Source organism: Myodes glareolus, chromosome 5, assembly GCF_982192425.1.
Source record: "Myodes glareolus chromosome 5, mMyoGla1.1, whole genome shotgun sequence".
Lineage (NCBI taxonomy): Eukaryota > Metazoa > Chordata > Mammalia > Rodentia > Cricetidae > Myodes > Myodes glareolus.
The window spans coordinates 65,453,267-65,480,620 of record NC_142030.1 but is presented as its reverse complement, the minus strand read 5'-3'; the positions used below and the strand labels follow the sequence as shown (position 1 = coordinate 65,480,620).

Below are 27,354 nucleotides of genomic sequence, written 5' to 3'. Positions count from 1 at the left end.
GTTAATACCTGTGTAGCTCATGTAGTTACTGAATGGAGCCCCTGGGAAGTGGGTAAGACCGCAGATGTCGTTAGCTGGCTCTGGGTCCCGACACAGTCTACTCTTGGGTGTAGGAGCAGTATCAGCACAGAGGTCTCCTGTCTCCATGGATGGCACTGTCTCTCTACAGGGATCATCACAGGATTCTTTTTCACTGACTCCTTTGAATACATGGTAGAGTCCCAGGACATGTCCCACCTCATGGATCATGGTGTTGGTGTGGCCCGGCATGCCGTAATAGGCTGGGTTGAGGACAACACCACCTGAAATGGAAGGTTGGAAAACATCTTTGAGAAAGAGATGAATGGCAGCCTCCTTAGTTATTCTTTGACAAAAATCCCAAATAGTCCATCTCAGCCTCTACAAAAAGTCTGTAACTGACTTGGTGGTATCCAACAGCGTTCTTCCCTCTTTCTATGGATACCGGCAGAACTAATTAGTAAACATTTCTCTAATATCTGTCATGGGTCATTATAGACCCAGTTACCAGAAATATCTGTGTGAGAGGGACAAGATTCTCAGCTCTTGGTGTACATTAAATCACCCTGAGAAGTGAAAAATAAAGTTATAAATGCTAACCTCAAAAAATAAATATAAATATTTTGGAGTAGAGTTTTTAAAAGCTGGGGAAGAGAGTCATTATTATCAGCAGAAACTCATGAAGTTGGGATCCAGGGAGAAGCAGCCAGAGAGGTACCGAGCTCTTCTATATTCTAGCTGTCATTAGCCATCTGGTCTCCCAGAACTCAGCTTCACTCTCTGTAAAGCAGGGGTAATAACACTAACATCGGTGTGCTTTAGAAGTGTTTGGGAGCTGTGGCTATGACTCGGTCAGTAAATGTCTGATCTGTAAGTATGAGGGTCTACATTTGGGTCCCCATCACCCATAAGAGAGAATAAGATTGGTGCGGCAGCACAGTGTTAGGGAGGTAGAGATGGGAAATCCTCAAGGTTTGTTGGCCAACTAGTCTAGCAGAAGTGAGTTTCAGGTTAGATAAGATATTCTGCCCCAAAACCTTAGGTAAAGAATGATTGAGGAAGACATCAACATCAATCTCTGGCTTCTACACATGAATGTGGACATATACACAGCAAATAAAATAAAAATGTTTGATGTACTTTAGCTGTTGAACAAATGATTTGAAATAATTATTTGTCCTCAACTGTCCATAAATGTAGAGAAAAACTGACCATGAAGTACTCAACCTCATGTGAAATATCTACAGCAATACCTAAGGCTCAGGGGACATCTTGAAAGAAAGAGCAGAAAAACTGTAAGAGCCAGAGGACCTGAACAGCTGCTGCGATATAGTGTCTTCTTCAAAAGCCAGGGGAGCTGCAGCCATGAAATCTCAACATTATGGTTGCCTAAACAAGACCTGCAAAATGATAACACCAGTTGACATGCCAATACTGGTGGGGGAAATTTTATGGAGCTTCACCCCTAGATGGAAAGGTACAGGCAATTGGTAACTTCTTAGAGAGTGAGAATCCATCTTTCTCAGGGACGAGTCTTCTGATTGACTATTCAAAACTAACTATTTAACTCTGATAACATATACATAGGAACAACAATAAATGAAGTCAGATGGTTAAATTATGTTTTTATATGTATGCATGTATGTATGTATGTATGTATGTATGTATGTGTATATATATAGAAAAACAAAAAAGAGGAGTGTAAGATAGAGATTGTATCTGGGAGGAGGTCGAAGGAGGAGCATGGTAGGGAATAAATATGATAAAAATACATTATGTGAGATTCTCAAAGAATTATTAAAATATTACATTTTTTGAAGAATGTTGCTTCTACATTCAGCTCTCCTACTCTCATGAAGCTAGCAATACTTCCCACTCACCCCACCCCATATCTCTAGGACACCAAGGCAGGTGTTTCAGAGAACAGGAAATCACTCTGAATTGGATTTAAATAAGAAGATTGTTGAGTGGCCTAACTTCTACCTGCCATCTTTATTAAAGGTCACTCCCTGCTTCCCTCCTTTTCCCATCACTAAAACACTTGACTTGGCTTCATTCTTTAGACCTCAAAATTGTCAGACGAGACTAAGTATAGTCTCTAGTACCTGAGAAAAAGAATATCAAGAGACCTGGGTCAGCCTTCCGGGGTTGAGAGTCATCCTTTGATACAGTCTCAGACTGGCCCTGGGATCATGTCTTAGTGTAATTTCAAGACTAGTTTTGTCCCCAACAGTAATGTCTTCTCTGTACTGATTTTCTCCTAGAGATGGCTGTAAGCAGAGACTGCTCATTTGTTTCCGACTGCCCAGACCCAATAATCACACAGAAACTATATTACAACACTGCTTAGCCAAAAGCTTAAGTGTATTCCTATCTAGCTCTTATATCTTAAGATATAAGATATTCATTCTTAAGATATCCATTCCTATTAATCTGTACATCGCTAGGAAGCTGTGACTTAATGGGAAGGTTCTGGTAGCGTCTTTTTCCATGCAGCTACATGGCATCTCTTTGACTCCACCTACTCTCGTGTGTGTGTGTGTGTGTGTGTGTGTGTGTGTGTGTGTGTGTGTGTTAGAATTTCTTGCTTGGTTTTACTCTGCTAAACAGTCATTGGTCAAAACAACTTTATTTATCAACCAATAAAAGCAACACATATACAGAAAGAGATCCCACATCAGATGACCAGTGTTCTGGCAATGCAACCCTGCCTTTCTTTTGCCATACTCTGTAAAGGGTAAGTATTGGAATGATGTAGATGGCAACGAGTCCAATAAATGCCAGGACCCAGGAAAAACTGAAACCACAGTATGAATGGATGAGAAAAGTTTTAAAAGCATTAACATTTTTGCCTAAGTCTTCATTATTTTTCTTTCAGTTGCTATCATTATAGAATGCCAAAGTCTCCTGCATATTTTAGCTTACAAGGAGGTAAACAACAGAATTTTGAGAGCAAAGAAGTAGAAGAAACTTTCCTGGGTGCGGCTTCCCTGGGTCTGTGTCACCTAAGTCTTGAAGGGACTATGGTCTCACCAGTATGACAAATTAACTAAAGACCATCATCTTGACCTTCACAGTGCCAACATTGCCACCACCACATTAGCCTAGAGAAGACCCACAAGTTAAGGCAAGAAGATAAAAGGTAAGTGTTGAGAATGTGTAGAAGGCAGTGGCTTCAATAAAGCTGATCACCCTATCTTTTGAGTATCAAAACTGAAGAAAGGTTTATGCAATCTGATAGCAGATGGATGGATTTTCCCTTTTCTAGAGGTGAATTTCTGAGTAAGTGTCCTAGAGAAGAGTGGCTGGATAGAAAGGAAGTGAGGCTAAATGGAAGCAGGGGTAACACAAAGAGACAAAATGACACCTAAGTCACTCGAGTGTCTGCAAGCCTGTGACCCTGTGAGGAGAATGAGGAGGCTATCTCAGGTGATCAACACCTGGTGACTAAGGACAAAATAGACCATGGTACCTCTGCAGTCAGAATGTATGAAGCTCCAGGCGAAATGAGACTCAACTGAGTAAATTCCTCCTTTTCACTAAGTGTGCAAAAGAGAAATTAAGGCTGATCTTGGATTACATTTATATGTGCTGCATGTTTGCATGCGTGCACTGAGAACTGAACTCAGTGCAGGGCTGGTACAATCAAACTTGGAAATGTGGCACAGAATGAATGGAGCTCTCTGCATTTAGCAACTGGTGAGCATGTGTGGCACAGCTGTTCCTTTATGGGCTCACAGGAGGAATACAGATGTGCCTACTAGAAAGGCCTTTCAGCTTTGATTATGGGGAACAAGCTAAAACAATAAGGCAGAGCTGTTGTGTGGTCTCGGGGATGTTGCAGAAGGAGAAAAGGGAGAGAGAAGTTGCTGATGAAAAGACAAATCTCAGCCATGGAAAGTCAGGCTTCCGGAGTGATGTTATGTTCCCAAGTTCTCACTGGTTTTCCCCAGACCCAAAACTAGACCGCCGAAGGAGCTCATGGTAAAAAAAGAACTCCTAAAGCCATTTCATTTAAAAAGAAATTTAGCAATTGAAGTAAAGGGCACTGGTTGAAATGGCTTTTAAATGGTTCTGTAAAACTTTTAGTCCTGGATGTTATATGCTTATAAATCAGAGCGATCAGGGCTGCTCCGTAGATATCTATATAATCATTTCCAGTTACTGGCTACCATACACTTCCACCAAACATACTCTCCACAACAAAGGAAGAAATTTGCAAAAATGTGCCTTTGAGTACAAAGAAGCAGTGTTCTGGGGAAAAGGTGGGGGAAGAAAATGACAAGAGTGGGCGGGTAGACAAAGGGGGAGAACTGAATGGGGACTCTGGGACCAGAGAAGAATGCAATGGGATCTAGAAAGAGACATCGACCTTTACAGTACCAGTGAGGTGCTACACATCTCTCAGACTTGTAGTGACGTCTTGGTTCTGCAGCTTGTATTCTCATTGGATAGAAGTCTTTGTTCCAGACATGACTTAAACACTGTGTGTTTAAGATGTAGGTGAAGACAATACAGAATGTGGCGTCATTTTTTACTTGTCTGCATGCCCTTTCTGCTACACCTATCTATCCCCAGCTGTCATGGACTGGGGGCTATGAAATACTTCTGCATTCACGGGAGAAAAATAATGTGATGAGTCTAGATTGCAGATGTTGTTTGCAGGGGACTGGAGGATAACAAGCTTTCCCTTGCAAAACACTAAGCATGCACTGAGCATCATTTCTCTGCCAGACATTTTGTGTGTGTTTTAGTCAAGGACTCAACAATTGCAAAGATATGTTTTAAAAGAGAATACCTTTCAAGACTTTACACTAAAAATGATTATTAATATTTTTTCATTGTGGAGCCTAGCCTTTAACAGATGAGTCATCTCACCTGACATCAGAGAGAGGGAGAGAGAGAGAGATTGGAACGCTCAACTCTAAATGGGAAAATGGGATGCCTCTATCAAATCCTTCCCCTCAAAGCTTAGGGAACCTTATAGAAAAGAAGCAGAAAGAATGTAAGAGCCAGAGTGGTTGGAGGACACCAGGAAAACAAGACCTCTAAATCAACTGAGAAAACCTCATATGAACTCACAGAGACAGAAGAAGCAATCATGAGGCCTCCACCGGTCTGCATCAGGTTCTCTGTGTATATATTATGGCTTTCAGTTTAGTGTCTTTGAGACTTCGGAGTATTTGAACAAGTGGGTCTCTGTCTCTTGTGCTTTCTCTTGGTTTCTTTTCCTTCCTTTGGTTTGCCTTGCCCAACTTCAATGAGATGGTTTTCGTTTTGTCATATTATGTTTTATTTTGTTATATTTTGTTGTTATCTCAGAGAATTCTGTTCTTTTCTTATTAGAAAGGGAGTAGATCTGGATAGGAGGGGATGTGGGGAAGAACTGGGAAGATTAGAGGGAGGGAAAACTAATCAGGATATATTGCATGAGAAATGAATCTATTTTCAATAAAGGAAGAAAAGATGATCATATATTCCACACACATATAAACTCTTAGGGCCCTTGAATATCAGGGTATGAAGTACGAGGAAAAATCTATCCAACATCTTTTGTTCTCATTATGTCCCAGGCAGGAGCCATCTCTCTCAAACTTTCCTGTATCGTTTTCCCTGTTCTGTGACTTAGGAAGGAAGCTACCTTTGATCTCATACACAGCTCTCCCATTGTAAGTAGCTGGACCTCTACAAACATACTTTGTTGTTTAAAAAAAGAGCAAACATCTTTCCAGGACATTAAAGACATCTCAGTTAAAGGTGAGGTAGAAAAGCTAGGGAACAACCATAAAAACAACCACAGACACAGTATTTGAAACATCCACTCTGACCGTGAGCACTAAATTTTATCAAATTTAAATTTGATTACTAAATTTTTCAAAATTTTATTTTGAAAGGCTAGGTAATTTTTCAGTTATTACCACATTTTATATACAAGGAAACCTATAAATAGAAGGAAGCTTTCTTGTCCATGAAGTCGAAGCCCCCTTCATCACTCAAAACATCTTTTCCTACAGGTCACAGTGTCTGGGCTCATTTGAAATCTCTACTGTTGAAACTCTCATGATCTAGGTGCAAGGTACTTGGGCCTCACTCACGTTGGAGTATGTCGCTGGTAATCTCAGAATGTTCTATAGAAGACACTGGCACACAGCCCTCTGAAGCCTATGACACAGTGGCAGACTCCCCCTAACAGGGCAAGAATGCTACTCAAACATTGCCTCTCAGCAGTGGGAGTGCGTGTTAACCACAGTGGCTTCTCAGAAAGACTCTCTCTCTCCTTTGCTTTCTTACACGTTCCTAAGGTATCCTTCCTCCTTTGTGGAGGCAGGTTTGGAGAAACCCCAAAATCAATGCATCCCAAACTGATCTGGCTTCCTATCTGATGCAGATTTTGCTATAGTTTCTGCCTTGACACAACCATTCACAAAGTCAAACAGAACTTCTGCTTCCTCGTCTATTTCTTTTATTTATTTATTTATTGTGATTATAATATAATTACATTTCTTCCTGTCTAAACTCTCACATCTATCCCTCGCTGCAGTCCTTTAAATAATAACCTCTTTTTTGCTGATTGTTATTGTACATACACTCACAAACATAAATATACACACACACATATATACATATTCCTAAATTAACCTGTTTAGTCTGTGTTCTGTTACTAGTACATAATGCATGTTTTCAGGGCTGGTCATTTGGCACTGGATGACCAGCTGGTGTGCTCTTCCCTGTGGAAGAACACGTCATCCACTCCTAGCTCTCCTCAGTCACTAGAGATCTTTGTGTAGTGTTGACACCCCCGAGGTCTCTCCCCATCCACTCTGGCATGTTCATTGGTGTCATCCTTGTTCAGTTCACATCCGGGCAGCCATAACAGTGGGACTTTATAGAAAAGATTTCTCAGTATGCCAAGGTAAATAAACCAAGCAGTACAACTGATAATTTAACATGTTAAATTATAGTCATATTGACTACCTACCCACATACAGAAGAGCTAATCTTGGTGTATGGAACCACACTTATCTCACTGAAATATATTTTTCTGTGTATTTGTATCACTAATGATCAAACAATGCAATTTTTGTCTAATTATAGAAAGTAACCATTTGAAATAGCAATTAGACTGAAAAAAATACCCAGCACTTCATAATTAAAGTGAGTTATCAGTGCTGTGCTGCTTGCTACTAATTGGATGTGGATTAAATTTTTTCATGTAGCTCTAAGAACATGTGACGAAGCACAGAAATTTCTGGAAATCTTTGTGGGGCACAAAAAGAAAAGATAAGTTTTGAAAGCACTGCCGGAGCCAGGTAGAGTTCATCCCACCTCTTCTAAGTATGGCCAGGATTTGCCAGCTGTCCATCAAGACACCTCACAGTTTTTCTCTGAGGGATACTCAGATATGACAGTCTGAGTAGACTGTCGAACTGGTGGTGATGGTAAAGCTGGATGAACCTTGAGGTTTCCCACAGAGTGGAAGTGTTTGGGGGCTATGGACCCCCAGATCCCTGAATTTCCTGTAAACAACTTGCTTGCAGTTGCCCTGAGAAAAACAACTTGTTTTCCTGTGTTTGCAACTAATATGAGCACAAGACAGGGGAATGAATTCTGGTGACTGCCGCTGAAAGATCCTGAGAGCTGGGGCATGGCCAGAGCATTGTATATGCTACCTCTGAACACAATAAAGTTGGCATTCCTGGCATTCTTGTTTCAAAGATGACCCATATCCTCGTGTCTCTGTCTGTGTGTGTGTATGTTTTTAAATTCCAGCCTAGTTCCCAGTTCGCATACCATCCCGTAGTACAGGTGGATGGTACATGAAAGAGTTGGTCGTCAGAAACTGCATTTGGTTTTTCAACTTTAAGGCTGGTGTGCTAATGTGTAGGTCACTGCGATCACCTTCAACACTGTTGCACACTGACACGAACATAACCCAACCTAGACTCTTGGGAAAACTGTTCAGAAAATCTGCAATGTCTTCCTTGACCATGGTCATAGCAGCTGTCTGCATTGGTGTTTTCTTTTTAAATCACAATTACGATTGAATGGGAAACCATAAAAAAATACACAAACAATTTAGACTCAATCAGAGCTGTGAACTAGTCAGCCCATGTCCTGAAATGCACATTGGAAAAACCATATTTCAGGAAAGCACTCTTGTTCCTCCAAGGTTTAGGAACAAAATAGAAATATCCATAGCTGCTTTTGCAATCCCTTGTGAGTCAAAATTTCAGGCACTAAATTACAAACATTTCTGATGTCACTACACTGAAATGCCATTCCCCACTAACTTATCTATCTGTCCCTCTGCCTGTAGCATCCACAGAACACATCCTGTATGCCCAGTTTTCTCCTTATGTGTAGATGTTACAGACAAATTATTACACCTGTGTGTGTACGTGTGTATGTGCAGTTCTCTGTAAGCTCATCACATGTATACAATCATATAACCACTACCACATTCAAAATACAGACCCAGCACCATTAAAACCCTCCTCCTTGGTGGGCATGGTAGCACATGCCTTTAATCCCAGCACCACGAACTTTTTCTGTAAGTCAGATTGGTCTCAAACTCAGAGATCCACCTGCCTCCACCTCCCAAGTGTCGGTGTTAAAGGTGTGCGCTACCACCTAGCAGTCTTATAATCATAAGAAATTTGCAAATTATTCAAGATGGCTGTGTCATTCTCAGTTTTCCACTAGCAAGTATGGCAGACCCATCATTCCTAGAGCCTCACTAGCATGTAGTATTACTATGGTAAGTTTTCATTTTAGTTCTTTAGAAAGTTGTGTAGTAATACCTCATTATAGTCTTAACTTGCATTTCCCTACTCATTAAAGAGGTGAAATTTTATTTCTTGTGATTATTCTTTATCTCTGCATATCCCTTATACCATGTCTTTTTTTTATCTTACTATTGAGTTTTGAGATATGTGTGTTCTAAATAGAAGTTATTTTCCAGATGTGTTTTTTATTATTTTATACAAACCTGTGTTTCTCTATGCATATTAGCAGACTCTTTGTCAGCCAAATTTTTTTTTATATTGCTGGAATCTAACTGGTGAGTTTTTATTTTTTTAAACCATGCTTTTAGTATCTAATATATGCACTTTTTGCTTAGCCCTGTCACAGTGATTTTTGCCTATATTTTCTACTAGGTGTTCTATACTTTCTACTCTTAAGTTTACACTCTACCTTGACTTAATTTCTCTCCTAGTTACAAAGTTCAGACTAAGGTTCATTTTCGGTTCCCTGTGGGTAGACAACTGCTCCAATAATTGAAAACAATTATTGTCTATTAAAGCTATATGCAGTTCTAGCTGCCCTGGAACTTACTCCGTAGGCCGGGCTGGCCTCAAATTCACAGTGATCTATCTGCCTTGCTTTGCTCCCTGAGTGTTCTGTGCACCATCACACCCAGCCCATCACTTTCTTTTTTTTATGATACAATAAATTCCCTTTCTGTCATTGTTTTTAATGACAAGTTCCTCTTTTAAGGAACTTATTAATCCACTTCTCCTGTGACTTGTTTTTTCTTTTCTAAACCTTTTGCTCTATTAATTTTTTTCTAATGGAAATAGAAATTTCTTTTCAATTGGAAATAGTAAATTTATTTCTTCTCTTGATTTTAATACTTCCCTATGCCTTCCTTCTTTGAGATGAATTTGCTACATTTTGCTGTCTTGTTATGCAGACTTTCTTCTTTTCTAATAAACAAAGCTGTAAGCTTCCCTTGCTTATGTCTCCATATGCGCAATTTTGTATAGCATGTTGTTATAATCATTTCATTTAAAATAGCTTCCTGTTAGCACTATAATTTGGCCTATGTTTAATTAGAAGTACATTGCTTAATTTCTAAATACTCAGGAAGGTTCCTCATTTTTATTGCCTTATTATTTAAGTTCTAGCTTATTTACAATGAGATGAGAAAGGAAAGTTTTATGACTTCCATCCTCTGAAATTACCCTGTGGTCATGAACTCCTTTGATAAGTTTTCCACGGCATATGAAAAGATCATGTGTTATGCTCTGTGTAAATACACAGTCTGATTCTGATAATTCAATCAAAGTTTTAATTATATCTGTCAAATCTCTTTAAGTCTACTGAATATTTATTTGTTATATCTTTTCTGAGAAAATTACTTAAAACCACTAGCTAGGACTGTAGATTTGTCTGTTTATATAGATGAATATTTTTTCACGGCATGTTAATGGTCAAATCCAAATCCATCACAATTACTTCTTCTAATTGAATTTACTCCTTCATAAAACTAGCCTTATTTATTTCTGATACTACCATCTAACAGTGCACTTCATCTGATGTCAGAATACTGTTTTCCTTTGGGTATTTGCATGGAATTTATTTTACTTCCCTATACTTTCACTTTAACTATTTGTGTTCTTATATTTAACATTTGTCTCTTTCTTTGGAACATCAGGTGATAGGGTTTATTGTGAGTCTGACAACCTTTTAGTCTGAACTTGAGCCTAAAGTCCATTCAATGTTTAATGTAGTCACTATATTTGGTTTTCTTTTTCAGAGGTTTCTTTCTTTTTTTTTTTAGAGTAAATTTTATTAAATTATAAAAGTTTCCATTTCCGCCCCTCTTCCCAACACCCTCCCACTCCCCCCACTCCCTCTCCTCCTCCCTCTTCGTCCCTTAGGACAGTCAGGGTTTCCTGCCCTGTGGGAAGTTCAAGTTCCTCCCCCCTCCCTCCAGGTCCAGGCAGGTGAGTATCCAAACAGACTGGATCCCAAAAATCCAGTATATGCAGAGGAAGTTTCTTTCTTTTAGATAAAAGAAAGAGTGTGTGTGTGTGTGTGTGTGTGTGTGTGTGTGTGTGTGTGTGTAGTTATTTGCAAATGAATGTGGGTACCCACAGAGTCCAGAATAGGGTGTCAGAGTCCCAGGAGCTGGAGTTACAGGTTGTTGATAGTACTGGACGTGAGTGCTAGAAACTGGACCTGGGTGCTCTGCAGTGGAGCAGTCTGCATTATTAACCTCTGAGCCATGACTCCAGCCTCACTTTGTTCATTCATTGTTATCTTACTAATCAACCAATCTTTAGACAGAAAAAAATCTATACATTACAACATGGGTCTCAGCGTTATACCTAAAATGATGTGTGAAAATCAGTGCTTTTTCTGAACAAAGAAAAATGGGGGTCTTTAAATGTCTTAATTTCCTGTACTGCTTTTCTTGTCCTTTGTAATATTTTTGTTATATTTTAATTCTACATGTATATAAAGGTAAAGGCATTGCTGTATGCTTATGATAATTTTATTTTCTTTAATATCATCCATTACTTTCTACATCTCTCTGTCTCTAAGCAAACTTGTTTTCCTATTGCTTCCTAAACTTTTTCAGGATGTCTTTCAGCACTGGTATAAGTTAGCTCTGATTTTATTTGTCTAAAAATATTTTACATTTTTTTCATTTCAAATGATATTTCTGTCAAATTTAGAATTTTAAGTTAATTATTTTCCTTAACATTTAAATGACCTCATAATACACAGCATTTCTTGTCATGTAATTTTTGCTGATGAGCTATTACATCTTATTATCATACCTTTCATTAACAAATCTTTTTCCACTCTTTTATTTTAAGGTTTTTCTCGTTGTCTCTGGTTTTCATCGTTTTTCCATGGCCTAGACATAATCTTCTTTGAACCTATTTTGCTGGGAATTTATAAAATATATTTGATCTGCAAATTGATAACTTTTGTCTGTTTGGAAAGTAGTCAACCATTATCTCTTTGAACACTAGTTCTAGCAATTTTTAATTAAATAATCTAATTATTATCTTTTTATCATTTTCTTCTCTAAGTTTCGATTTATAGAATTTTCTTTTAGGTCTTTAATTCTTTATCATTAGCCTTCTACTAATTTTTAAGTTTGAATTACTAAGTGCTACTTTTTAGCTCTATGTGACATGAGGGGGCCTGTTTGTTGGGGTTTATGTCTTATCCAGTTTCCCACAACCAGCAAGCCCCAAAGAAAATCACACACAGGTCTACATAGGTTATAAACTGATTGGCCCCTTAACTCTGGCTACTTATTAGCCTTTGTAGCTTATATTAACCCATTGTTCTTATCTAAATTAGCCACATGGCTCGGTACCTTTTTCATCCAGGCAGATTACATTTTGCTTCTTCGGTGATCTGGGCTGGACTGGGAGGAATGGGCTTCCTCCTTCCCAGAATTCTGTTCTCATTGACCTACCTCTACTTCCTGTCTGGTTGATCTGCCTATACTTCCTACCTGGCCAATCAGTATTTATTCAAAACATGATTGACAGAATACAAACAATTCCCCCAAACCAGCTCTAAATTTTTCACTTGATGATTTTCTCTAGATTCCAGATCTCCTAACCAGCTCCCTAGCTTTTGTGTATTTTTACATATTAGCCAATTATATATATATATAATAATATATATATACATTACATATATATGTACACACATATCTATGTTATGTGTGTAAGCAGTAGTCCAGTGTCTAAAATCTCTAATACCTAAATAATCTATGGGTCATATTGTCTTGTTTTTGTTGTTGAATTGATTTTATTTTCTGTCATTTGACTGCATTTCCTGAAGATAATCAAATGATTTTATATTGACTGCTGGATATTATACATAAAATTGTATAAGGTGCTCCTGATAATATTGTCTTCCTCAGAAGATACTTTCTTTTGGTTGGGCAATAAGTATATAGGCAGGAGAGTTTGCTGTAAACATCAGTTGAGAGTGTTTCTGGTTGGACTTTAAGTCCAGTATAACCAGGCCCCTCTATCCCAGTGTACAGAATCTTCACAGCTCCTTCTCCTTGATAGAACAGCAACTTCATTTCCTTTTCCTTCTGTTATGGGACTTTTGAAACCACTGTTCTACTTTTTAATCTCTTAGAAGTTATTTTGAACTTAGTTTCTAGATTTTGGCTCCAAGAAGGCATACTTAAATAATTAGCAAATATTCTGAGAGAAAAATCATGAATAAGACATCAGGCCCACTTCTGAGCTTTCCGTTTTCCTGGGTCTTGGGCCTGAATTCTGTCTTTCTGGTGAGTCTGAAGCAAACTCCAGGTCTGATGTCATCAAGCAGTTAATGTTTAAGTTAGCTTATCTACTTTTGCATTATTGAATGAATCTTAACTCTGTTTTCATATCTAATAAAATTAAAAGATAACCAATAATCTACTCCATCCCAACAACTCTTGTCAAATGAGCAGATTTATTCCCATACAGACCAGAAGAATCACTTTTTGAGGTTTGAGATTGAGAGCCAGAGCCTGTTGAGTGTACCTTGCTGCTAGAGCCCTTCACACATCTCTCAAAACAGTGACAGTGCTCTGTGGCCGCTCTGCTACTGTTCTTTAGATGAAGCAATTCAAATCACTCCAACTCACTATTGATTAGATTATTTGACTAGGACAATCCACTCTACATTCACTGTTACCAGGAAGGTTACAATAATTCACACTGGCTTTCATGAAGAACACAGGGTCCCTCCAGTTTATTTAGCCATCCTGGAAATGTGACTGAAACCTGTCTGAATTTCCTAGAGTCTCCTTGAGAGTCTGAGCTAAGCAAGAGACCTGTCTGCTTCCTGACACAGCACTACCAAACATGTTTTACAGTTTGAACACCTTAGTGGTATTTTTCCTTTTAGGCCCATCTAAGACTAAAAATGGATCCAGCAAATTGGACCTTACCTGAGCAATTTATTTGCATGCAGGGTTTTGTGGCTGCAGTTTAGTTTTTAGATTTTTTTAAAATTTTATTTGTTTTTTGAGTATGGATCTCACCCTGTAGTCCAAGGTAAAATTGAAGTAGTGATATTTCATACTTTTTGTCTCAACCATCCATGCCTGGCATCATACACATGAATCATGACAACAAGCCCTCATTTTTTAAATATATGAAGTTAGCTCTTTGGCAATTCTATACCTGTGCATGCTACATCCTAGCTACTTACTCCCCATACTCTTTCTAAAGTCCCTCAGATCCTTAATAGCCCCACCAACTACCTGTCCCTATCCCAGACTTATGACTGTTTTGTGACCCATTTATCTTAACCATGGTTACCTACATGACCATTGGATTGTGACTACCTATTGGAGCCTGGTTGTGTCACCAGTAAATATACAACTGAAGGCAATGACTCACCTATCTATGAATCTATCTAAGAGTGAAAGATAGAGCCCCCTGATTCCTTCTTCTAGACTTGTATGACTGTTGTGAGCCCATTCTTATTCAGACTCAATGCAGTCGTGAGTAGTGTCTGAAAGTTCATGAATGCATTGTGATCTTTCATTTTACTTTTTATTTGGTGATACAAGCTCTGTAAGTAGCCCAGGTTTGCCCTTGAAATGTGATCATTTTGAACCAATATCCTTACTAGTTACTATTAAAGGCCCATGCCATCAGGAATGGCCTGCCTCTAGATTACAGAGTCAGTTTAGAGCATTCTGGGTATTTGATCTATCACCTCTTAGTTTTTGCTTTGAAATATTTCTATAGACTCACCCAACTGTCATTCTCAACATAAAGCCGTTCATTCACTGACTACGTATTTCTTGCCCCCACAACTCACTTTCACGCACCCTTCTCAAATATCCTTGCTTTTATCCATCATAGTTCATGTCACTTACCCAAGTGACTGACGGCTTCTTTGTCCCAAGGCCATGTGGCAGCACCTGCAAGTTCCTCCCGAACTGAGCTGGCGAAGTAGACATTGAGGAAATGAGTACTGTTGAGCTGCAAGGCCTCCTTCAGCTCCTTCACACTCATGTATGCTCTGGAGAGCAAGCACAAAGAGAGAATGTCACACCAAAGGGCAAAGAATGGCAGGGACTGATTTTAGTATTATCATGGTGTTTCCAGTTGCCAAAAGGACACCAGTATACATTTGAGATACCTTTGCCATTAAGTAACATCCTACTGCTTTGAAAACATACACTATTTGCATTAAGCCTCTATGTTGATGTTATTCTCGTTTCTTCAATTTCACTGGAACTATTTCTTCAAGATAAAGCCACTGATGCAGATAGTTCTTTGCTTTGAGAGTTATGCCCTGAATGGTGAAGAAATCTTTGAACCTCTGAGCTTTTCATAGGTGTCTCCAGGCTGCCTGGTCCTCATGATGGCAGGAAGTTCAGTTATGTATGTTTCATCATATATCTATCACAACCACAAATTTTTAAAAGAGAAGGTGAAAAGGTAGCTAGGAAACAAGTTTAAACGTAGAGCTCAATAAAAATCAATTAACAATTTTAATAAAAGAAGTAAAAGTTAAAGGAGTTTTGAGGATAGAAGACATAGTAAAGATCCTGTAAATGATAGTGTGTATTAATTTCTCTTTTGTGTCCCTTAATCCATAGAAAATCCCCCTCTCTACTCCTATATCTTTATGATAATATGGGTTATCTGACTGATGCCCATCCTAGACATTTTTATGTCAATCTGACAAAAAAAAATACTGGAAAGAACCTCTATAAAGAAAGTCTATAAAATGACTCTGTAAGATCCAACTGTAGGCAAGACTGTAGAGTATTTTTTTAATTAGTAATAGAAGGGAATGGTGCCAGGCCACTGTGGGTGGTGCAACCTCTGGGCTCACAGTTCTGAGTTCTATAAGTGGGCTGAGTGAATCATGAGGAGCAAGCTAATAAGCAGCACTCCTCCATGGCTTCTGCATCAGCTCCTGCCTCCAGGTTCCTGCTTTGAGTTCCTGCCCTGCTGCATGTGACGATGAGTTGTGATACGAAAGTGTGAGCAAACTAAATCCTTTCCTCCCCAAGTTGCTTTTGGTAATGGTGTTTCATCACAGCAATAAAAACCCTAACTAAAACACTGCCTTCAAATCACTAAACAATATTATATATATACTTGCACACCAAATTGAAGGTCTGTTAAAACTTGACTCCCCAGACATCATAGATTATTGATGTAGCCCTTAGTTGTTACTCAGGGGTAGAATGTAGTTACCTATTCATGAAGGGAACTTCACCTATGATATACAACTTGGAAGAGTCAAGTTGAATCTGTACTGAAAGCCTCTTCCTTCTGATCTAACTTCCATGGTTCCAGAATACTATGCAAGCTGCCAAGGAAATAAAGCAATTAAACCAATGGTTCTTGACCTTCCTAATGCTGTGACAATTTAATACAGTTCATATTGTGGTGATCCCCAACCATAAAATTATTTTTGTTGCTACTTCATAACCGCAATTTTGTTACTGTTATTAATTGTAATGTAATATCTATGCTTTCTGATGGTCTTGAGTGATCCCTGTGAAAGGCTCATTCAACCCCCATGGGAACATGACACACAAGTTGAGAGTCACTGAATTAAATAGCCCTACCAAGCTACAACATTGCAGCCACTACCAGCCTGGCAAGATATACAAAATGGCAGAAGAAGAGCCACTTAAATATCATTGGCAATCAACAGCTGTCTAATTGGACTTCCAGAGGGAAATTATCCTTGGTACTAGAAATTTAGCGAGCTTCCCTGGGGCTGGTAAGTTCATAGATCTTAGAAAAGAATCTACTACCACCATGTTCTAGCTCATCAAAACTCCTTATGGCATCCTAAATCTTATCCTTATGCCCATAGATAAGTGTAGCTACCATTTTTGTCAAAGCAGCTCCTCGTTACAGTGAATGGAGGCCATTCCCCAAACCACAGGTGATCACAAGGCAGGGATTAATGTGTGGCGTGGGCCAGTTCTAGGGCATGCATGTACATCACAACTCCTGCATTTAGAGATCAAGGGACATTACAGAAGAGAGGAATGGAAAGACTTTAAGAGGCAGAGGCAAAGGAGTTATTGTGATAGTGTGTCTCCTAGGAATGTCAGAGAAGTTACACACATAAAGACTTATCAATATGACTGATTAAACATGACTGGAACAAGGATGACAAGAATGGGCATGTCAACATGTACAGGGGTCAGGGATGAGGGATAGGGTAGGCAAAAACAAGCAAATTAGGATGGCTGAGAGCAAGAGAAATAGTCTTCCCTGGGGAAGAGCACACCAACATAATACCAAATGGTCAGACCTGAAAACATACATACAGCAACATTATACAAAATGAGCATGTTGTAATTATGTAATTTAAAGAGGAGAAACTAAGCCAGAACTCAGTAGTCCTTAAACTTAATGTGGACTTCCTACAGTGGTCATGTTGTGCCATCCCCCAAAGAGAAAGAACTAAAGCCAACTTTTCACAGCTAAAGTCAGGCAGACACAGGTTTTGAATTTTCTTTAGGATTATGTTTCATGGCTGCTGTTCTACTAGACAAGCCCATAGGCATTAGAAACTCCCAACTCACATTAGGACAGCATGTCCCTTCTTCTATTGTTTGTAATGCTTCTCAGCCATGCTCCTCACACCATTTATTTAACCCATGTGTAGAATGTGCTGGCAAGAAACACTCAGAAAATGGAAATCCCAATAGATAATTTTTTGTATTTCTTGGAACAGAACTAAAGCAAGGAATGAAAGCAAAGAAATAAAAAAAAAGGTCTTGCTGTAGACCTTAAGATGCTTTGGAGAATGGGTTTTTTTTAATAGTGCTTTCACTCCCTTGCAATATCTTGGAAAAATAGTTTTCAGCTACAAGACATCATCCAGGCTCCATGAGGTGGTGTTGGATGTGATCAGAGGGATATTCCTTTAGCTGCTTTCCTGGAGACACAATGTTTTGGGCTCTTGCCTGGTTTTCCCTGGACTTAGTCATATTTCCTTTGTTTTTCTTGTTTATTAAAATAATTGCATTATGTTTTTACTGATGGTTGAGGTGATGATGACATCATATAAACCTTTCATGTGGAAATATTTCAGTAAGTGGGGGTTGTGGAAGAAGAGAAGAAACTAGAGAAGGAGTGGGAAGGGTAGGATTAAAGACAACCTACGAAAAGAACAGGGTACCCAGGATAAGCTCTTGCTCTGAGCCCCTTTTGGGTTTCCCATCAAAACTGAGACATGATACTTGAACAATTAGCTCTTTCTTTTCTTATTCACTTTGCCTAAATTCCCTTGTTCCTGGCATGAATTCCTTGAGCTATCTGTGTGTTACTGGCTTCTCTGTCTTTCATTTGCCAGTCCTGGCCACTACCCATCTGTCCTAGCACAACCCAACAGTTCTATTCATTACTCCTGAGCATCCTCCAAAAGGCCTCTTTCCCCTCCAGCAACAGCATCAGGGGTTGGTTGTTCTCATCTCCCTTTCTTTCTTGCCTAATTCTTTCCCAGTCATAAATTACTCTTCCAGATGAGAATGCTGATGTCATGCTAACGGCAAGTGGGGTGTGGTTACTCAGATTCCCGCACGCCACAGAAATATAGATAGAGGTCAGTAAGTCTAAAGGTTAATAAATTTTTAAAAATCTAGAAACAGTTGGAAACAGCCCCTAATTGAACTGATAAGAGAAACACACTTACTTTGCTGAGAAAGACTGTTGTCCTAATCTATATCTAAATCAAAGAGAGTCAAACTGTGGAAGTCAGTGTGCCTGTTTTCTATGTATGATGGCTTGATTTCTATAGCATACACAACAATTTAAAAGTTACTCAGAACTAACAAAGATAAATGTCTTAGCTTCTGGACTAACTAATGTGCTCAGAACTTGGCTCAGATTTAAGGATACATCACTGGATGTAGTTCATAAATTCAAAGCTGAACTTTTTACTACAGAAATGATTTGCTAAGAGATAGATGATATTTGTGGTCAGGGTTATTCAAGAGGCTCCTACAACATTATCAACTATTGCTGTTGTCTTTGGTTGCCTCCCAGAGGTTGAAGATACAAGGTCATTTACTTCCAACCCAGGACCCAGATGATCCATGCTGAATGTGACCTAAAAGCCTACTTTGCTAGGACTAACTTCACAGTACTAGAAGGTGCCATGTAAACATCAAAGGAAGAAGAGAAGACCAATGGTTTTACCCAGTGATAAGCTTATGAGTTGCAAAAATGACCAGCAAATCACAATATCCCTAAGGGTGCAATAGTGGCATGAGTACCTTGGTGGTAACCAACAGTTCTTCAATTGGACTTAAGGCTCACTCAACAAGAGGAAAATCTTGTCTGGTATAAGAAACCTAGACAACTCCCTGGGGCTAGTGGTCAGGGTTCTTGGAGGAAAACCTACAACAACCACTTTTCTAAAACAGCATAATTTCTAGCTACATTTTAAATATTTCTTTTTACACCCACAGATAAATATAGGCCTCACACTTCATCAAAGAATCTTCTTTTTGCAACAGATGGAGACCATTACAGAAAACCACAAATAACCAAAATGCAGAGAAAAAGTGATCATGTGGTACCCAGCCCACAACCCCTGCACTTAAGGTTTGGGGATCATAGCAGAAGAGGAGGCTGAAAGATTATAAGACACAGAGGCACAGGAAAATGGTTTTGAGATTGTGTCTAGAAATGTCAGAGAAACAACAGCCATGTAGAGACATCATCATGGCTGCTTCAACAAAATCTAAATAAGGATGATACCAATAGACTAACATGGAAGGAGGAAATTCCATGGGGCCCCAAGCCTAGACAAAGAACTAGAGGCAACAACAGAATGCTGAAAGCCAGAGAAATAGCCTTTTCCGGGGAACATCCCATACATACACTGGCTATCTGATACCAAATAGTCAGCCCTGAAATCATTTACCTACAAGTAATATTGTACAGAACACATTTTATTTATATATTTAGAAATATATATTATAGGAACATGTATATTAGGAGTATATACATGTAAATATTTATTTATTTATATATCAAAAATTAAAGATAAAGCGGCCATGAATTTGAAAGGGGGGATAAATTAGAGTGCTAGGAAGGAGGAAAGGGGGGTAGGAAAGTTATACAGTTATACAATTATACTGTAATTAAATATATTTTAAGGAGATAAATGAATTTAATATTTAAAGGAAGGTAAAATGATGTACATAATTATAAGAAAATACAAAAAGTTCATAAATCAATCTGAACTGTGTGTTAAAAAAAAAAGATGAACTACATTTACTTGTTTAGTTTCTGTCAGAATCTACCTTTACCTACATTCTCCACGATCTAGATAAAGACATCTCATAGGTGAGGTAGTTCAAGCCAGTAATCCCAGCACTTGAGAAGCAGAAGCAGGAGAATCTCAAGTTTGAGGCCTGCCTGGGCTGCATACATTATGAGAAACTGGCATATTAAGAAGCAAAATATGAAGATACAGTAGACCACTGTTCACTATGGGACTCACAGCCTCTCTTCCCACAGTCAACGTGAATCTCTCTGGAAGAGGAGGACTGTACACAGTATAGAAGAAAGTCTCCATCTGGGAATAAAACACAAATGTCCCAAGGACTCTCAGACAAATCCTCTTGAGAAAGAACTTGTGTAAATCTTGGATTTGGGGATGTAGGTAAGTCTAAACCTTCCTGTCATTCAGTCTTCTCCTGGGACATTTAGGCCCTTGAAGTATCAACTAGCATTTCCCCAGCACATGAGCACAATTACAGTGAGTTTTCTGTCCTGTCAAGTTTCTTCTGTTCTTACGTACCCATCATGGCAACCACATCTTTTTCTCATTTGTTCATGACCCCATCTCCTGCTACTCTACAATCTGGGGGTGGGGACAGCATCTGGATCAGTCTTCCCTTCATCTCAGCTCCTCTTCATGTTAGGGAATGTCAACGTTTATATGAAACATCCACAGAAAACAAGGTATAATTCTTGACTTCCTCTCCCCTCGTGGTATACACTCCATTCTCCTTTGGTTATTCTTTCCCAATACCTCCTTTATTTAGATTAACTTTTTAAAAAAAATGTTAGCCTCATATAGATCATTCATATCTCCATACTTTCATTTGTTTATAAATGTTCCCTCTGTAGGATTATTTGTAATCTTTAATACTCTACCTTGTCCTAATATAGCCAATCTTTTATTCATTAGACTTAGTAGTTGATCATACCTCTTCCTTTGATAATAGGATGGAGGCCACTCATGAACTCCTTCACACCCACGTACACCACACCCACACTTAAACTCATTTTCTGCCTCACTGATGTTGACTCACTTTGATCACACAGGATGAGGCTTTCTGAGTAAACTATATGATGTGGGATTCCCCTCTGTATGCTGTGAATATCATTGGTCAATAAAGGAACAGCTTTGGGTCTATAGCAAAGCTATAGACGAAAAGAGATAGGTGGGGAAAACTAAAGTGAATGCTGGGAGAAAGGAGGCAGAGTCAGAGAGAAGCCATGTAGCCCCACTGGAGCAGGATGGAACTTTCCCCGGTAAGCCACAGCCAATTGACAATACATAGATTACTAGAAATGGGTTAAATTCAAGATGTAAGAGTTAGCCAATAAGAAGCTAGAGCTAATGGGCCAAGCAGTGATTTAATTAATACAGAATCTGTGTGCTTATTTCGGGGCTAAGCAGCCAGGAATCAACAAGTAGCCTCTTCCTCCAACAACTGTAACTAACACCCTTTCTTTTGCCTTCTTCCTTTCCAAATTCAAATTTCCTAAGAAAAGTATTTATTCATCTTCTGTTCACCCATGTACCCCATAATCCAATTATAACTGGCTCTCATCTATATCACATTATCAGATTGCTTTATTTAGAGTTGTCAATGGCATCTTTATTTCCTCCCCACAACACTGAAAATAAATCCAGCCACTGTGGTATTGGAACTCATTGTTGCATTTTGTATCACTGCTTCTGCTTTAAGTCCTCTACTCCCTTTACTTGATAGCCAAGTATTTTCTTCTACCTCCTCCTATTTTCTGACCAACCTCCTTTCTGTCTCCATGGTGGGTTCCTCTGCCTGCTTCTAACCCTTCCCAATTATTCTGTCCATACTTTATTCACTCTCCCTGTTATCCTTAGAAACTCTACACTCTTAAGCTTTTAGGCACCACCAATGTCAAGATGATTCCCACATTATCTGCTTAGCTGCTCATATATTTCCTCCCAAGTTCAGAGCAATGCATCCCTCTAGCAAGTGCGCATCTAGCCTTAGTTTATCCACAGACATCTTGGAAGCAGCCTATCAATGTGGAAAGTAACCCTTTAATAGCGCAGAAGAAATAAATGCGTCTGAACTAGTGGAACATCTAGCAAATCTAATAACAGTTTTTCTCTCTGTGTGGATTTGCCAGAAAGTTGTATTTTTGGTTACACATAAAAGACATGGGTAATCTGGCTTAAGAGTGACTTAAAATTCTTACCCTACTTTCAATAGCAAATAATTAATAGAGTGAAAAGCACACGTCCAAGTGTGAATGAAAGCAGTGTGTCATGTGCTGGTATGGGGCAGGCAGAGACCAAAGGTAAAGCAAAAAAGAAAATAGACAGACAGACAGATAGACACACACACACACACACACACACACACAAAACCAGTGACCAGTATAGGGTGGATCCCTGGTAGAATTTGTCATTCCACAAGAAAAGAATCTTAGTTCACTTGCTATATAGGTACTAGGAAAGGCTCTTCTTCCCTCAGTATCCAACATCAACAGGCTAACAAACCATTTTTAAAACATTACTGCCCAGCCAGCTTCAAGGAAACTCCAGAGGAGAAGATTCTTTCCTGCAGGTCTCAGCCTGAGAAGCTGTGGCAAGAGTTATGGAACTGCCATCTGAATCCATGAAGAACACCTCTAACTAGAAGTGAAAAACCCGGAGTCAGAACGACACGTTCCACACAGTGGAAAGCTTTGACCCACAGATCCAAGTGAGTCTTAGTAACTCCCATAAAATGGGTAAGCACTGGCAAGTGCTTAAACATACCAGGGCAGTTACTGACATCCTTTGACAGTCCCTAGAGGTGGAAGTCACCGTTAGTTGTAATACTCACTGCCCAGACCATAAACTACACACCCTGCGTTTGTAAGACAAACCCCGCAAAGATCAACACAAACGATTTGCTCTCCTTGGAAGACAATCTGAACTCATACACGCTCAAGTGACCACACAGGTAGTGTGTACCTGTGCAAACAGGAATGACTACATAGATAGTCTGTATCTGATCACATGTGCAAGATTGCCATGCAGAGACAGTCTGAATTTTCACACCCACAGTAACCAAATAGAGATATCTCTACATCTATGCACAAATGATGTGGCTTGGATGTGAAACGCTCCCATAGGGGCACGTGTGTGAGTGAAGCGCTGTTGGGGAAATTGTGGAACCTTTAGGAGGTGGAGTCTTGTAAGAATTAGAGGACTGGGGACAGGAATTCAAGTGTATAGCTCAACCCTGCTTCTTGCTCACTCTCTGCTTCCAGATTACCAATGCATTATGACTGTCAGGCTCTTGTTCCTTCCACCATGTCTTCCTGCTGGAACCATAAATAAAGTAAGCTCTCTCTTAACTTGGTTCTTGTTGGACATTTGATCACGGCAAAGACAAAGGTAACTAATACAACACACGAGAAACATCATGAAGGATTCTGGTTCTGTGCACATGTGAGAGACTGCCATTCACTTACTACCCACTCCTAGAATATGTACACTTGTGCACACATGAACGACCTCATTGAGACACTCTGCACTTGTGAACATGAAAATGACTATGTAGAAATAGGCTATTTTTTTCTGTGGACATCCGAATGACATTAGAGACAATTAGAACCTGTGCATGCATGAATGACTACATAGAGACAGTCTGTGCCAGTATACATGTTAATGTCTATAAAGTCTTCAGATTTATACACACAGGAACTGCAAAGAAACAGCAGTCCATACCCATATGCAAATGAGACCCTGACACATAGAGACAGACTGTATCTATACACATGTAAGTGACCGCACAAAGAGAGTCTACGTTTATTAACACTGGAGTAATCTCATAGAGACAGTCTGTTCCTGTGTGCATGTGAATCACCTCACTGATGCGTAGGTACATAGCAATAATCATTTAGAGATAGTCTGTCCCTGTGAATATGCTAATGACTTCATAGAGACAGTCTGTACCTATGCACATACAAGGGGCATCCACAGACAATCTGCATTTTCACACTTGACAGTGAGCTCGTAGATAAAATCTGCCTTAGCTGGGTTTCTTTAGAAATGCCTTCCCTGAATGCAAATCAAAACCACTTTGAGATACCATCTTACACCTGTCAGAATAGCTAAAGTTAAAAACACCAATGATAACCTATGCTGGAGGGGATGTGGAATGAGGGGAACACTCATCCATTGTTGGTGGGAATGCAAACTTGTGCAGCCACTTTGGAAATCAGTGTGGCGGTTTCTCAGGAAACTGGGAGTCAACCTCCCTCAGGACCCAGCAATTCCTCTCTTGGGAATATACCCTAGAGATGCCCAAACATACTACAAAAGCGTTTGTTCAACTATGTTCATAGCAGCACTATTTGTAATAGCCAGAACCTGGAAACAGCCTAGGTGTCCCTCAATAGAAGAATGGTTAAAAAAGGTGTGGAACATATACACATTAGAGTTTTACTCAGCGGTAAAAAATAATGACATCTTGAATTTTGCATGCAAATGGATGGACATAGAAAACGCTTTACTGAGTGAGGTAAGCCAGACCCAAAAAGAGGAACAAGGTATGTATTCACTCATAAGTGGATTCTAACCATAATTAAAGGTCTTTGAGCCTATTATTCGTGATCCTAGAGAAGCTAAATAAGAAGACGAACCTGATGAAGATTATTTACCTATCCGCCAGGAGGTAGGAAATAATCAAGAGTCCCAGGTAACCTTGGGTGCATGGGGGGGGGGGTGGGAGGGTTGATGGAAGGGGAGAGGGTTAGAGAGAAGGGAGTAGGGGAGGAATGGAGAAAGCTCGGTTGACCGGGATGGGGGGAAGGGAGGAAGGATGAATGTGGGATCAGGGAAGAATATATTTCAACTAAGGGAGTCATATTAGAGTTTACAGGAAACTTGATTATATATGGGATCCCAGGTCCAAGGAGAGATCCCCAGATTGTTCTTTGGACAGAGGAGGGGGTGCCTGAACCGGCCTTGGCCCGTGACCATACTGATGAATATTTTGCTTATCACCATAGATCCCTCATCTGGCGTTGGATGACGATACAGATGGAGGCCCGCGTTGGAGCACCGAACTGTACCCCCCAAGATCCAAACGAGGAGCAAAAGGAGGAAGAAAATGACGAAGGACTGCGAGGGATACTATCACCCACTGATACAAGGGGTCGGATCTAATGAGAGTTTACCAAGGCCAGATGGACCGTGACTGAACGAGCATGTGATCCAACCAGATTCTCTGAATGTGGCCGGATTTTCTGAATGTGGCTGGCCTGCAGTCTTTCCGAGAAGCCATTGACAATGACACTGGGACTGGTTTCCTCTGCATATACTGGATTTTTGGGATCCAGTCTGTTTGGATGCTCACCTTCCTGGACCTGGAGTGAGGGGGGAGGAACTTGGACTTCCCACAGGGCAGGAGACCCTGACTTCCCTTGGGGACAAAGAGGGAGGAGGAGAGGGAGGGGGGGAGTGGGAGGGCGTTGGAAGGAGGGGCGTAAATGGAAACTTTTTATAATTTAATAAAATTACTAAAAAAAAAAAAAAAGAAAAAGAAATGCCTTCCCTGGTAGGTCTCCATGCTCCAGTGAATGACCCCATACCCATGCCTACATAAGCAGCACAATTTGGACCAAGCATGTTATAAAGAAAAAAAAGAAAAAGAAAAAGAACATAGAGTTACAGGTTAGGAGGTTGAGAGGTATGGGGGAAGAATGGGGTGTGTATATGATCAAAATATACTTGCAACTTGATATGCCATGTTTTGATTGATATGCCTGAAAGGCCGGCCCCTTTCTGAAGGAAAAGGAAAGAAGAGTAGATTTTGGGGAGAAAGGAGGTGGTTTGTGGGGGGGGGGGGCTGGGAGGATAGGAAGAAGGAGAAACTTCTGTCAGGTTGTAATATATAAAATAAAAGTAAACAAATAAATAATTGCATACTTGCATGAAATTCTCAAATGAATAATAAAAATACTTTAAAATTTAAGAAACCATCAAGTGGTATAATAACTTGATTGTCTGTTTTTCGCGCTAAATAAAAAGACCTGGTAACACGGGACGATTGCAATTCTCTGATGGAAGAAACTGACAATGTTTTCAGTAGCCAAGACTGGTAACAATAGACTGGATTTCTAGTACATTTCCGAAGATAAGGTATGACTTCAGAGCCGAGAACTCTCCAGGAGAAAGTAGCGCTATGTAAGTGGAAGGGTAAATCTTAAGAATCAATTTAGTCTTAGATCATCCTAACAAAACTAGAAAGTAGATTAAAATATCAAAAGAGAAAAAGTGTTAGAAGGAAACTCCTGGACTAAATTTAATAAGAATACATGTAGACTTTGGAAAGAAAGAGTTCATAAAAAATAAGGTCAAAAAAATAAAGCCAGCAACTAGTACAAACATGAAAAAATGTAGCATGATAAATTTTAAAATTTTTATTTCTTAGAATATTAATCAAAATGCAAAAATATAATGAGAAAGCAAAAACACAAAAATCCTGAACTCTTAAAAGTATACTTTGTTATCAGTGTAAATAATTATTAAATTATATTCAACAATCCATTAATCTGACGTCCATTTATTTGCTTTTAACTAACAGTAATCATAATTAATTTTGTCCCAAGTATATGTAATATACTCTCTACATAATTTCCCATGTAAATCTCACAGTGACTTTATGAGGTTAGCACAATCATTTCACTTTACAGATAAGAAATATATTAAGATAAGGCTTATGGAAATTTAATATTACCCCAAAACTACACATTTGCAAATATCTCTTACTATAAAGCATGCTCTCTTATAATCTTAATTTTTTATTATTATCTGTGAGTCACTCACTGTGTCAGGTCCTGATGATGATATATATAATACATTATGATATGATATGTGAACTATATATTGTACTTTCAAGAAGCTTAATATATTATGACAATCATGTAAACAAATCACTATAATGCACAGTATTTGGCACCATCATAAGCATGCACACACAATTACATCCAGGAATGGAGGATGAAGTAAACCTTGCTTGGAGAGTGGGATGTCGGTAAAGTATGGTAGAGGGTGGTACATGTTATGAATTAGCTTGCGCTTGTCTCCTCAATCTCCTTCTTGATATGAGTTTCCACTTTGTATGCTGTGAATATGTTTTACTACCATTGGGTAGTAAAGAAGTTGTTTTAGTCTATGGCAGGGCAGGTAGGAAAACTAAACTGAATGCACGGAGAAAAGAGGCAGAGTCGGGCTGATGCCATGTAGCTGTTAAAGGAGAAAAATACCAGAACCTTACCAGTAAGTCAC

The 27,354-nt window shown here is 39.2% G+C and overlaps 1 protein-coding gene across 1 annotated transcript in view; it reads right to left on the bottom strand.

Moving 5' to 3' along the window:
* Pappa2 (pappalysin 2) overlaps positions 1-27,354 on the bottom strand; it is a 240,885-nt gene that overhangs the window by 146,861 nt on the left and 66,670 nt on the right. The window contains exons 3-4 of the mRNA XM_048421621.3: positions 14,669-14,814; positions 9-302 (exon numbers count right to left, since the gene is read on the bottom strand). Coding sequence (XP_048277578.3) covers positions 9-302; positions 14,669-14,814 — 440 coding nt within the window. The remainder of the gene's footprint in view (positions 1-8; positions 303-14,668; positions 14,815-27,354) is intronic.